The sequence below is a fragment of the Oenanthe melanoleuca genome, chromosome 1A, assembly GCF_029582105.1.
Source record: "Oenanthe melanoleuca isolate GR-GAL-2019-014 chromosome 1A, OMel1.0, whole genome shotgun sequence".
NCBI lineage: Eukaryota > Metazoa > Chordata > Aves > Passeriformes > Muscicapidae > Oenanthe > Oenanthe melanoleuca.
Window position 1 is genome coordinate 7052146 of NC_079334.1, and position 13967 is coordinate 7066112.

Below are 13967 nucleotides of genomic sequence, written 5' to 3' on the forward strand. Positions count from 1 at the left end.
TTGGGAGTTAAACATGGAAAAGAGATGAGAATGTCTAAATCACATCTCAGTACTCCAGCATGAAATAGGAACCCAATCACTGTATTTGGCTGGTTACCAGGAGCTCCAGTAAAGAGTTTTGGTGGCTGTGAACAGAAGCAAAGTGCTGCCCTGGATCACCTGGTGTCCAGTATTCCCTCTAAGGGAGGCCCCTGCAGCTGGACCCAGCACATGGAATCTGCTAGACCCTGTGGACTATTCCCCCTTCACCCCAGAAAGGTTATTCTGCCACCTTACCTGCCTTCTCCTGATGTCACATCTGAGCTGGACACAGGTCCCACATCACAGCTCTCCAAGGTGCAGCTGCCAGGGCTCTGCCTGCAAGGCTGGTCCCAGCTGTGCCCAGGAGGGTTATTTGGGCAGGAGATCTCTAAGGTCAGAGCATCTGTTAAGGAGGACAAGCATCAGGGAGTTGATCCTTGACAAATTTGATTTAGGTACAAGACAATTCTTTTGGTTAACTCTAAAATAACCAAGAAGCAGACCAACCAAGCAGAGATTTATAATAAAACAACTCCTATCTTGGTAAAAAAGGGTTTGGTTGTGTGGCCTCAACTTGTTCCATAGACTGAGAGTTTGGCAAACTGAAACAACCCTCTCAGAGAAGCAGAATGCTCTGATTAAGAGCATGTGCAAAGAAAGACTTGCTTGCATTCCCATCAATCTGGCCTGGAATTACACTTGAACATTTCTAGTCTGTGTGAGAAGAGCCTCTGTGTGGTACCAGCTCACTGCTGGAGAAATTCTTGTGTGTGAAATCCCAAATGCAGCAATGCATAGCTGTCAGTGGCTGCTTTCAGTCCTTGTCAGTCTTGAGAGTTGCAGGGAAGTTCAAACAACTCAAGAATGCAGGAAAAAGCAGCAAGTGCAATCTGCTGGGAAAGGTAGGGTGGTTCAGCCTGGAGGAGAGAAGGCTGAGTGGACACTGGAACAGGGTGCCCAGAGCAGCTGTGGCTGCCCCATCCCTGGCAGTGTCCAGGGCCAGGCTGGATGGGGCTGTGAGCAACCTGGGATAGTGGAAGGGGGGACAGAACGAGCTGATCTTTCAAGTCCCTGCCCAAACCATTCTCTCACTCTGTGATTTTATTCTCAGTAGCTCTGTTACTGCTCAGGTGTTAAGCCAGGAGTGCTCTCAGCTCAGCAGCCAAGGAGCAGGACATCTCAGGGTGGGCCAGCCAGAGGAATGGGAAGAACAGAACTCACACCCTCTGGATCCAGACTGACCAGCATCCAATCAGGAATATACTTGGATGAATGATTTTTACCAATAATCCCTTAAGATTTTGGGAACTGTCTGTCAGGGTGACAGAGCCACCTCTTCAGGCTTTCTCTGCAAGCACTGTAATCATGGTTCAGATTCCTGGATTACATGCAGAAATAGGTTAAAGCCCACAAAGGATTTTCCACACTCTATCAGCACTCTCAGCCCTATTATTGAGACTGTTCTGGTGGCTCTTTCTATATTTCAGGTGAAAGACAAGTGTCCAACACTACCAGGTCTTACTTACCTAGCAGAGGAGAGCTGTGCCAGGATGAAACACTCGAGGGCAGTGCCCAGGGAAAGCCAGAGTGCAAGGTGGGTCCTTCACTCCATGGTCGTTTGGAGCAATGGAGCTGCTAATTGAAAATATAAGAGCTGCTGTTCACCACACTGAATACATTAATGCCACCAACTCCCCCCACACAGGCATCTGCATAATGTAACACCAACAGTTACACAAATACATCTCCTGTGGCTTTTTTGTCTAGAAAAGCAGAAGAGCTCATATCTTTAACAGGCAGTACTGTCACAGGAAGAGACAGGATAATACAACTTGACACTTGCAACAAAATGTGCTGGTTCAAGCTAGGTCTGGAAATAAATCCTACAAAACCAGGCAGGATGAATCTGAGAGGAGTACCAAAGTATCCACTCAAACCCTGTGAAAGGGGTAAAATGAAAAATCCAAAACACACTGTTTCAGCCAAGCCAAGAGGTGCCATCTGAGAAAACTTCTGAAGCAACACGTGCACAGCTGTTTTTGACCTAACACTGCTTAAACAATGAAAAATAGAAAAGAAATTAGAAATTCCATCTTCAGACTCTGATCCTTCTCAAAAAGCAACTTATCATACATCTGTGCTGCGCTTCAGAGGCAGTGGGAATCTGGCTTTGCAAAAAAAAAACTTTGGAACATGTTTTTTGTATGTATGTAAACACCTGCATGCACATACACACAGATATTGATCTCAAATTATTTTTAGTGAATGTTTAACTCAGCAAAGTTTCCTATGAGGAATGTTACTTATTTCTCTGAGGTGGAGGAGAAGAAAGCCTCCCCCAAAATAAAAAAAAACCCACCCAAATAAACCCAGCACCCCATTTTAACAGCAATGATCACAGCAAGCCCCCCTACCTTCCTTTTTATGTGTTCAGCTGATGTGGGCAGCAGAGTGTAGTCAGACTCTAACTCTGCACAGCACTGTTGTAAAAGAGAGAGTTTAAGGCAGGCAGCTAAGGGGTAAAAAGAAAAACAACAAAAAACAACACAAATAGGAGAAGAAGCACTGCCCCTGATTCTGGGCAAAATGCAACTTTATCTTTCAAACTGAACTACTTGCAGCTATCAGTTACACAACTACAAAACTCTGCAATTGCTTCCCCTTGCTACTTTCAGCCTTTAATTCTGCAGACCCTTGTGTACAAATATAAGTTTTATTTAGGTGCAGCTGGCCCAGTTTTGACTCTGCTCCTCTGATGCCCCTGTCACAGCCTAGGGGACATTTCAGGACCTGTTTGCTGTTAAATACTTTGTTGGTCTGTGCTGAATCCAGAGTGCTCACATCCTGAGCTATAGCATTCCTTACTAGAGCCAGTTGGGAAAAGAGTCTCTCCACAAAGTTTCCCCCTCCACCCCCTTCCAAAGTTGAAGCAAATAATTTTATTCAAAGCAAAGCACTCCAGATTTATGTAATTTCCAATGTGTTCCTCCACAGAGGGCCACAAATGCTTAATAACTGTTTCACTGCCTATTCCAGTGCCTGGGTGCTGAAAAAAATCTTACATGATGAGATTTTAAACATTTGTTTTCAAGCCTGTCTGCAGAAGTGAGAGCTGGTTGTGGGGCAAAAATCACACCAGTCATCAGGGAAGGTTTCCCTCAGCCCCTTTTGATACAAACACCAAGAAATGCTCACAGTGAAGACCAACACCACACCTGTAAGTCCTGACACATTTTTCCCAGAAGGCTGAAGAGGCAAAATAATGTGCAGATTTGTGCATACAGGTCAGAAAAGACAACACCAGGTGCTGCCAAATTGTTTGTAGCTGGTACTGTCCTTCCAGCAGAGCCCCTCCTGTGCAAGCCCACCATACCTGGCACACCAATTCACAGAGTCTCCTCTGCAGCAGTTCCCATCTCAGGGCATTAGCAGTTGCTATGAAGAGACATTTACAAGTCTAACAGGGCTCCTTACAACTTGATAACAAGCAATCCAATATTATAGCATCTCTAACTATTCCTTATCAGAATTTATTGCACTTTGCATTAGTCTGGTTAAGCCTGCAACTCTTTTTTCATAGCAAAGATAAAACACTGGACATCTTCACCTGCAAATCACAGGCAAATCATTACTGTTGGGATGCCACAGCTCCCTGTGGAAACAGATCCCTCACTTATGGCTTAGGGGAAGAGAAGCACCTGACATCCTGTACAGAAGTTGTAAAGTTCATGGGCTTTGTATTTGGAAGCATTTTCCCCTCTTACCATGCAGGTGGGAGATTGGCATGGGTAGGAGGGGAGGAGATCACAGCCCAGCTCCTCAGAAGAGGCACCAGACCTGTCTGACTTGCTACAGGAACCAATTTTCATTTTTATTCTTTCCTTCAGTGCCAGCCTTGTTTGTCAGCCCTGCTCTTCATAGTGCTCTGCAACTTCTCTACACATCTGCCAGTTTATTTATCTACAGAAAGATTCCTGTAAAGTGACTGGAGTAATTTAAAGCCAAGGTCTTAGCCATTTTAAAGGTGGTGGTGTTTCTTTGGGGATTGGATTTTTTTTAGTCACAGCGGTATCAGTCTCAAATCTGGTGTTCTCTCTCAGTCTACTCAAGCCCACTTTGCAGAAGAGCTTTATCTATTCAGAGCTGGAAAATAGCAAGCTATTTCCACTGTCATGCCTCTTGCTAAAAGCAAAACAAAGCAGCTGCACAGTCTGAGGGAAGCATGAAAGCAACACGAGCACACACATGAACAGCACCAGAACACTGGTCAGAGGGGGACAAGCACAGTTTGGGGCTGTTTCTGCTGTATCAGTGCAAAGTTGTGCCTTAGAGCTAAAGCAAAGGGTCCCAGGCAATTTTTCCTGCAAGACAAACTGTGGTTTCACATGGAGTTGTTTGCAATGCACACATATATGCCGAGAATATATGCTAAGGGCATGACTGAGTTCAAAACATTCAGAGGGCTTAGATCAATCAAATCCTTTTTCTGTAAGAAGTGATCAGACTCCAAGGTTAGGAAAGAAAATGCCATGTGTTCTGCACTCAGACCTCTGCATTACCTAATTGCCCAGGTGATTGAGGTGCTGATGTCAGGAAGTAAGAAAGAGGCAATGTGAAGTTTCCATGGCTCTGTGGCAGAAGTTGCACGTGTACAAGGCAGTGACAGGATTGCTTTCCACTAAAGAGAGCAGCCTAACACCACACAGATATTAAACACAGAGCAAACACAAGCAACAAACACACAAAAATCAAGTCTACTTGGTTCAGGAAGCTTAAGAAAGAGGGATGGCTTTGTTAGGGATGAGGTAGGGAACAGCACTTTTGATAAAGGAGTACCTGTGCCACCCATGGAGTTACTAATCCCCCCTCCTAGGACTGGGGGCTTTGATGGGAGCTTCTGAAGCTTTGGTGGATCCCACTCCTTGGCATTCCACCTGCTTCTCAGCTCAGATGGTGGCAGATCTCTTCAAAGAGAAGGAAAAGTAGAAAAAAGGTGGGGGGGAAAACCCCAGAAGAGCAAGCAAGACTCTACAGAGCATTTTACTGAATGACCTGCAGATCAATTCTTGATCTAACTAAACACTAAAGTACTTGCCCATACAAAAAGTGAATGCTGGCACATTGCCAAAAGTTACTCACTTTTGTGGTCTTCCACCTTCTCCTGAAGGAACTGGCAAGTGCTTGCTAAAGCTGCATTCACATCCCTGAGCTTCTGCTGCTCAGAAATGGCTTCCTCCAACTTGCTCTTCAAGGATGCTGCTTCCTCACGAGCAGAGTGAAACGCTTCAACTTGATCCGCCGCCTAAGCACAAAACAATATTTAGGGAAAAAAGAAAGGAATAAAAAAACCCCATAAAATAAAGCAGCCTGGCTAGCACAAGGAGCCTCTACAGTTCATGTAAATGAAACCAAACTGCATCTGTTCTTTCTCAGGAAGTGATAAAGCTCCCTCTGAACTTCTGCATTTTTACGTTGGGGTGGACTGTGTATGGAAGCTATTTTTGGGTGCTTTTTTTTTTTCCCTCCTCTTTTCTTTTTCTTTTTTTTTTTTTTTTTTTGAAGCCACCACAAATATGCAACGCTGCCTCTTTCATCAGCAAACCGTTGTCACCACCCCCTCAAATTTGACTTCCTCTGCTGGTTCCACTTTTGCAGGGAGGCACACCATTCCCAAGGCGCGATTCCCATCCCCGTCGGATGCAGCCCTCGGCATCTCCTTGGCACAGTGGGAGCTTGCCATGTCCCTTACATGCTTGGTGGCTTTCTGCAGCTCCAAATGCAGGGCTTCTGCCTGGCCAGCAGCTTCTTCTTGTAGCTGTTTGGCAGTTTCTATCTGGTGCTGCCTGCAGGGCGAGAGAGCACAAACCATAACGAGCACAAACCATAACGAGCACAGCACATCAGTGACGTTTTGGGGCAGCTGGCCCGGGAGGTGACACACTCTAGCTGCTGGGACCTGCACCCAAAGTCAGCTGTCACACACTGCAGCCCCCCAGGATCCTGCACCAGGGAATCAGACACGGGTTTTTTACAGCAGGAAGGGGATGAAGGCTTTCTGTGATGTTTCTGGGTACCACAGGGGAATCACCAGAGAGCTGTCAAGGAGCAAGAGCTGAGTGGGGCAAGCTTTTGCAATTTGGACAACACAAAGTTTTCCTCGAGGTTTGGGTGAAATAGTGGATGGGTATAGAGTCAGTCATTCTAGAAAAGGATACCCTGGAGCTATTACTGCTTCATTGGATTGACTTCTTAGTGTTTGAGAGGGAATTTCACTTGACAGCAAGCAGCTGCCATCAGAACTGGTGCTAAAGAGGATGGATTGCAATGAAACCCTTGTTTTCCACTGCAGAAACCTTTGCCCATTTCCTCTCTAACTCACCTCAGCTTTTCTGCTGTTGCTTTCATCACAAACAATTTTGACACAGAGGCAGCTTTAAGAAACCAAGCCATCAGTATTTTATCAGTTCTTTTCCAGGTGTAGGGTGATTCAGTGGACAGTAAATCAGGCAGAAGTATGGCACAACTGCTCTGCACCAGCCCTAAGGACATCCCAAACACAGGGATGGGGCTCTGAGCAACCTGGGATAGTGAAGGTGTCCCTGCCCATGGCCAGGGGTGGAACTGGATAATCTTTAAGGTGCTTCCAAGCCCAGGCCATTTTATGATTCTATTTCAAATATTACAACTCACAGAAGGAGCCATATGGCAAAAAAAAAGTTACATTTTCATATCTGATGACAACTCATTGAAGCTACACCCGTGGGAAATAGAGACATTGTCTTCCCTGAGCCTAGCAACTGCATCCCAAAGCAAAAATACCTGCAGACAGATACTTAACAGCTCTCCTATTAAATATCTTGCTTCACACAAACCCAACAATTGTTTTAATGGCTGCACCTGCTCAATAGGCAGTGTCCTCATGCTTCAGCTTCTGATCTGTGGTCTCCCTAGTGGTTTCAAAGACACCTCCAAGACTTTACATCAGTTCAGGCACAAACCTTAACTCCCACACAGTGCAGACCTTGTGCTAAAACCAGGTCCACTCTCCAAAACAGAAGATCATTTCCTCTGTGAAAAAATTCTTGAGAATTCAGTAGGCTTTGTTTCACCAAAAAAAAACAAACAAAAAAACCCAAAAAAAAACCACCCCAAAATAAAACACTAAACAGCTAACAAACAAACAAACAAAAAAAAAAAAAAAAAAAAAAAAAATCAACCCAAAACCAAACACCCCCCAAAAAAAAAAAAAAAAAAAAAAAAAAAAAAGCTTTGAAGGGGTACCTAGCAGAGAGCTCTTTCCTCAGGTGAAGTTGTTCTGTCTTGGTTCTCCTCAGGTTGCCTGCCACTCGAATAAAATCCTTGTCTAAGGACTCCTTGCATTTTTCCAAAAGCTGGAGTTTCTGGGTCCAAAGATGTCTTCTTTCTCCTAGTTCTTTCTTGAGAGCCTGTGGAATTTTGTAGTTGCCATGTGGTTAGAGGAGGAGCAGAGCCAGAGCCTCAATCTTCATGGTGAGAATTGAATCCCCTGCTCCACCAATTAATACCATCACCTACATCCCACCCTATCAGAGTAAAGAAATTCCACCAGCAAGGTGCCCAGATACAGCAACAAAATGAAGATCTAATGAAGATCTTTCAGGAAGGCCTATAATTGATAATTTAGGCTTCTGTGGCCCTTTCCTCAAAGTACAACTGGTACCAAATGGAGTTTGTATTGCAGCAAAATAAATGAAATAATCAAGAACCAATAAAACCATCTTTCTGTTTGTCATGCATGCCTAGATGATCTGTCCCAGGGATTACCCCCATCAAAAAGGCTTTTAGATTTACCTCTGGCTTGTAGGAAAAAAAAGGATGAAAGTTAAGTGTTAGGTAACACAGACCTCTCTATTTCTCAGAAGAGAGACTTGCAGTATAAAGTACTGAGCAGAAGAATCCAGTGCTCTCTCTCTGACCTTGCTCAACAGAACACATGAAAGAGTGTCCTCAGCTTTTAAAGAATGCTTAATGAGAGTCAAACAGAGGTCAGGAAAGGATGAAGTTTATATTCCTGGGATTTTACAGCAATTCTAAGGGGAAAACATCAATATTACAAATATAGGCACATTATGTGTTTGCAAGTTGGAGTCTGATGCTCATGAGCTTCAAATAAAAAAACTCAAACACATCAAATATTATGCTTAAACAAAAAAAAAAAAAAAAAAGCAGCTTTTGCTGATATGTTTACTAGGATGACATGGGATGTGACCATGTCCAACTGCCCACATCCTGAGGATCTGTTTCTCAGGCAAGGCAGGCAGCACTTGTAGAAATACCATGATTTTGACACTGAAGTGATATAGGCTTATCAGAGCACATGCACCAGTCTTATCTCCCAGTAGAAGGGTGAAAAAGATTTTGCTGTCACTATATATACTTAAATATATGTATATATGTACAAAAACATAAGTTGGTTTTATATATGTCTAATATCCTTTACAATGTTTTTGAAAATACCAAACCCCAGCAAAGCATGTCCATAATATATTTCACAGGAAACAGTGGGCAAGGCTTCTAGTGACAGCTTTTGTTGATAATCTAATTGAGGCTGGAAGAAGCTACTTTGAATATCTCTTCTTTTTTATCTACTGGTGTTCAGCTCCATACACGAAATTTCACACATATCTGGCTTGTTCTGTCCAGGTGAAGATAATTTTTGACATGAAGTCACTTCCCATCCCCCACAGGACCCTAAAGGATGTGACCTTTTATTTTTAAAGGATTTTGTTGTTCTTTGATCCTCTGTCAGCTCAGTTTCCAAATGCACCACTCTTCAGAAGCCAGAATAGGATTCATTTGCCATAATCAACTGCAACCCCCACACCAAAAGTTCTTTAGCTCCACATGTTTAACAGGACTATGATCCCAATGTGAATGTAACTTCACAAACATTTTTCAGCTCTGACAGCTTTCAGGGAGGAGGTTTTCAGTCAAGAGCAAAGAGCTACAGCAATTCATGAGCCAGCAATTCAAAGTCACATCTGGGTGAAGAGAGTGAGATGATTGCACTTCTCTAAGGGCAAGGTTTCAGGATTTACCTGAATAAAAATTATAAAAAAATCCCAAAACTGTCTCCAGGACTGGATAGCTCCCAATGATTGTTCCAGCCCTGCCCAGGAAACATTAAGAGGCCCAGCTACACCATTCTACAGAACAAAAGGAAAAAGGAACATTTTCTGCCCAAAGAACCAACCTCAAGCAGCACATCACATCCCCTGGTGGCACCTGCTGTCACCCAAGGGAGGGGAATTGAGGGGGTTGACACCCATTAGGGAGCTGAAAAACAGCATTAATGGACAGATTGGGGTTGCTGGAATATCCCTAACAACAGATCAGCAGAATGGAGGAGGTTAGAGAAAAAGCCACATCCAACATGATGGGAATTCCAGAAATTGAGCTGTTACAGGGAAGAAAAGGGAACAAAGGTGTTGTGTCCACAGGCACTTACTACTACACAGGAAGATATTTTTACAGTACCTTGAGCTTTCAAGCCTCAGATACAAGGAGTAGGAGAAATACATGATGCAAGATTAAGTTGCAAAACAAGATTTCACTGAAATTTTTCCTGTAGAATACACCCAGTAAAAGCACAACTCTTTGCCTTTCACAACAAAATAAACCCTATGGAGGTGTGGATTTGGAAGTTTGGTTATAAAGCCTCCTCTGCTAATTGGGCTGGTTGATCTGCCCTTTCTTTCAAGCAGAGTTTTAACTAAGGGAGCTCTTGTAAAGACAAGCCAACAAGAGCACAGCATTTAAGTGAACAGCAATCATCCTCTTCCTCCTCAAAAAACCCCAGTAAAAGAAGATATTTCTCTCCATGCAGCCATCTCTGACCCACAGATGGGCTCTGATCTCCAGTAATAAACACAGCATGCAGAGCAAGATACCCACCTGCAGCTTCTGCACAGCCCCACTATTTCACTAAATGCTTCAGAGAAACAGTTACTCACCACAAGTTTTCTTTCCCAGGCCTGTTGCATGTCCTTATCAGGATATTTCACCCATTCTAACAAAGCCATGACAAGCTCCTCTGCTTCAGAGGCTTGCTCTTGCTGAAAAAGAAAATAAATCCCAGAATAACCTCCCCAGACTCTGGCATTTTTAGTGCTTATCTAGAACAACTCTGCCCAGAATTACCCAGGACATAAATTGGTATTAGAGTAGGTGCCAAGTGATCTTATTAAACTATGATGCCCTCCAATCTCAAGCTATTATTATTTTTTCAAAAGGAGTGAACAATCTGATTATCAATGCCTGGAGAATTCCTAATTAAATTTCTGATCAAAGACAACACCCTCATCCATGTAAGCTTTGCCACTGACCAGGTTTTGCATGATAGTCTTGAATTTTTCTCCAGCATATTCAGGCCCCTGGAGCAAAAGCAGCACCTCACGGTCCAGTGTTTCATCCAGGGATGTCCGTTCAGTCCTGATCATCTTGGAAGGGATGGAAGAGCCAGACAGTTTGTTTTGACATCCCCTTATTACCAACCAGCATCAGTGACATTTAGACTTTCCTGAAGTACCCCTGCTCTGCATTTACAGGAAGGTCAGAGTTACCAAAACCTGAGGCTTGGAAAAGCTTTTTCAAAATCATTGCATCAATGAGGATTAAAAAAAACAAAACAAAACAAAACAAAAAAAACAAAACAAAACAAAAAAAAACAAAACAAAAAAAACAAAACAAAACAAAAAAAAACAAAAAAAGAAAAGCTAGCCAACTGCTGAGTGATCCAGGGTAAATATTCATGTCATGGTAGGCAAGAGGAAGTCAGTAATTAGTTATCTTTATTCAGAGGAGTCTTTACCAAGTGATGAGTAAGCAGAGCTCTTCCTCACAGGTGACTCGGTGGAATCGTGTCTCACTGCAGCATTGGAAGGGCAAACACAGTGACTCACTGGGGCTCTGGGGAGCTGCAAGATGGGATGGTACCTTCACTCCTCAGAGCTGCCTAGCCAAGCCTACCCCTCCTTTCTGGCCCTGAAGATTTAGTCCATTTGGACATTTTTGTTCTTGTTGCTGTATATGCTAACTCTTTGCAAATGCACCTTGTACAAAAATAAGCAGAAATCACTCAGCAGCATCTCTCTGCTGTCACCTGTGCTGCACAGCTTATATCTGAAGGGAAAACAGCACACAGGGAAGGATGGGACTCCATGGATTGTCAAGGGAATGGCAACAGAATAGCCCAGCTTAAAATCAGAACTAAAGCCAAAATTGTAGGATGTTCTGCCTAAACTGGTATAAAACAGCTTCAACAATACCCCACTTGCAAAAATTACCAGTGGGGGATTATGTTGCTGTTGGTGTTAGAGAATGCCAAGACCAGCCCGGTTCCATGACCCCAAAATTAAAAAATTGAGGATGTGAAGAACAATATTTCCTGACAGAAACTGGTGAGGAAGTGGCAGGCAAAGCTCCTGCAAAGGACCCAACTGGCCTGGAAAGATCTGAGAGTCAATCACTTTATACCACGGTCCTAGGTTACAATGTAAAGATGCGCCCAAAGGGATGTATTCTCTCACCATCTGCTGAAACCAGATGGAGCAGTGATTCCTATCTCTGTGGGAGATATCCTCTGCTAATGGGCCATCTGTTAAAAGCCAGATGGGGCAATGATCTTTACCTTTTCCACAATCCATCCTTCCTCCAAGGAGATATCTCCTGTTAATGGGCCACTGAGTCCCACTGCATGACTGATAAAATTACATCATCCCATTGGGAGATGCTCCACCCAGGGGGAGGAGCCAAGCATTTCCTACCTAGATAAAAACTGAGATTTTTGGAACACCAAAGCTGCCCTTACCCACTGGTTTCCAGAGGACATTCTACATTCCAGACCATTCTACAGGATCACTGTGTCAATAAGACCACTTTATCTGGACTACTACCACCACACTAACAGGGTGTCAGGTCACATTCTGACTCTGTCAGTGGTATATCTTTTGTACTATTGCATGTATTTTATTCTTCTCTTTTTACCTATCAAATTGTATTTCTGACTTGAAGTCTCTCACTGGTTTTACTTTCAAACCATTACAACCATAAAAACCCAGACCCACTTCTTAAAACCAGGGGCTTCTGACACACCCCTTGTAGCAGGGTGTGTGTGGAGATCCCTCCCTCAAGTGGGGACAACCTCAAATTTACTCCTCAAAGATGAGCAAAAGATTTGTCCAGTGATCAACATGGGTAAATACCAACAAAATCTATTTAACAATTATTAGTTTGGAAATTATTTGATTACTAGCTAGTGCACTGTACAAGCAGTTATAAGTAAATAATTCTGATTAAAGTCTTTCAGCCTAATTTTTATGTTCTATTTACATAAAGGACTTATTTTATTCATTTAAATATATTTGGTTTGCCATCAGAGATTGTTATCAGAGTTCCTTAACAATACATTTGATTAAGACCCAAGAACTTTATCAAGATGCTCACACTGAATTTCCTTTCTCACTAAAGTCAATTTCAAAGAAAAAGAAATCTCCTCTCATAACTGAAAAAAAAATATTGTTCATGTCTAGTGTAGGCAGCACAAGAAGCAGACTGTCAGTCACTTTCCACAGAATAAAAGCCTTTATATATTGGAAAGCTGATATCTTCTCCCATCATTCTGTTCTTCTGCCAGCTAAATGCATGATCCAAGCTCCTCTAGATTTACTTTGTAGAGCAGAGGGGGGTCGGAACTGGATGATCTTTAAGGTTCATTCCAACCCAGGCCATTCTAGGATACCATCAACTAATTTTTCATGTCTACAAGTGTTTTGTTTTGCTCTTCTTTGGACTTTTTCCAATGCACTTGGAACAATATAGCAACCTTCTCATTCTGTGCTTACATACTAGGAATTATGGCTTCAAATTCCAGAGTTATCAAATCATCTACAGGGACTGAGCTTTGTTCTGCCTCTGCTGATGCAAGACAACTGGGAAGAGATTAATTGAAGGTTTAATTCATACCTCAGACTGTGCAAGCTCCAGTTCACAGAGCAATGAATTCATCCCTTCAGGAATATTGCTGTTAAATTTATACAGCAACGGGAAACTCAGCCCATTCCTAAAAGGAGCAGGAAAAAAAAAAAAGTATCAGTCTTTTTTGGATTTCTGAGCTACCTTTCCTGGGATTTGGCCACAATACTCACGAGATCAGCTCTTGCTGCATGTGTTGGATGTTCTCCAGCAGTTTGTTTTTTTCAGCCCTCAGTGTCTAAAACATCCATGGGGTTTGGTTGGAGGCTGCCTTTGCCATGCAGAATCAGCACAAACCCAACCCAACCCATACCTCTATTATGGAGGAACACTCCACAATGGTTAACTTGAGTTCCTTGATGTCCTGCTCCTTCTGCAGGGATTTTTTGGGGGGGGGGAACAAAAAAAAAAAACCAACAACAAAATCATATTCGATCCTCCATTACAGAAGTAATATGTATGATTTAGCTTCACCAGCAATCTAATTATGACATAAAAATAGTTGTTAATTTAAAAGAATACAGTCAGTTTCCTTGTATATTTACTAATACAAAGCGCTCAGATGACCTTTTCTACCTAAATTCTGAAATTAGGGAAACAAACTCTTTTCCAGGTGCTGTACTTTAATTTACTATTCACCTGATTTCAGGTTCCACAGATTAAACTAGACAGAAGCACTCTAATTTTAGCTTAAAACATGGTCTATGTCATATGCCAGCAGGAGTTTTAATCCCAACTGACCCTTCAAACAAGTTGCAATGCTCTGAGTTGACTTATTTTTAATTATTAGAGTTTAGCACTCCCTAGATTAAACACAACCGCACAGAAAGGCTGAAAAAGAGTCAGTCCCCATGGTAGGACTGAGGAATTGGTATAAGAATCACCTTTCTTAGCAACTAGGAAAGAGTTCCAGTCAGGTTATGCCATTCCAATAA

The 13967-nt window shown here is 42.8% G+C and overlaps 1 protein-coding gene across 1 annotated transcript in view; it reads right to left on the reverse strand.

Annotated features, from left to right (window-relative positions):
* Positions 1-13967, reverse strand: part of LOC130264029 (inositol 1,4,5-triphosphate receptor associated 2-like) — a 34445-nt gene that overhangs the window by 12299 nt on the left and 8179 nt on the right. The window contains exons 11-23 of the mRNA XM_056511947.1: positions 13346-13405; positions 13206-13270; positions 13024-13120; positions 10386-10499; positions 10014-10115; positions 7303-7466; positions 5755-5864; positions 5651-5655; positions 5161-5323; positions 3395-3456; positions 2436-2501; positions 1548-1656; positions 277-424 (exon numbers count right to left, since the gene is read on the reverse strand). Of these exons, the coding sequence (XP_056367922.1) occupies positions 277-424; positions 1548-1656; positions 2436-2501; positions 3395-3456; positions 5161-5323; positions 5651-5655; positions 5755-5864; positions 7303-7466; positions 10014-10115; positions 10386-10499; positions 13024-13120; positions 13206-13270; positions 13346-13405 (1265 nt within the window). The remainder of the gene's footprint in view (positions 1-276; positions 425-1547; positions 1657-2435; positions 2502-3394; positions 3457-5160; positions 5324-5650; positions 5656-5754; positions 5865-7302; positions 7467-10013; positions 10116-10385; positions 10500-13023; positions 13121-13205; positions 13271-13345; positions 13406-13967) is intronic.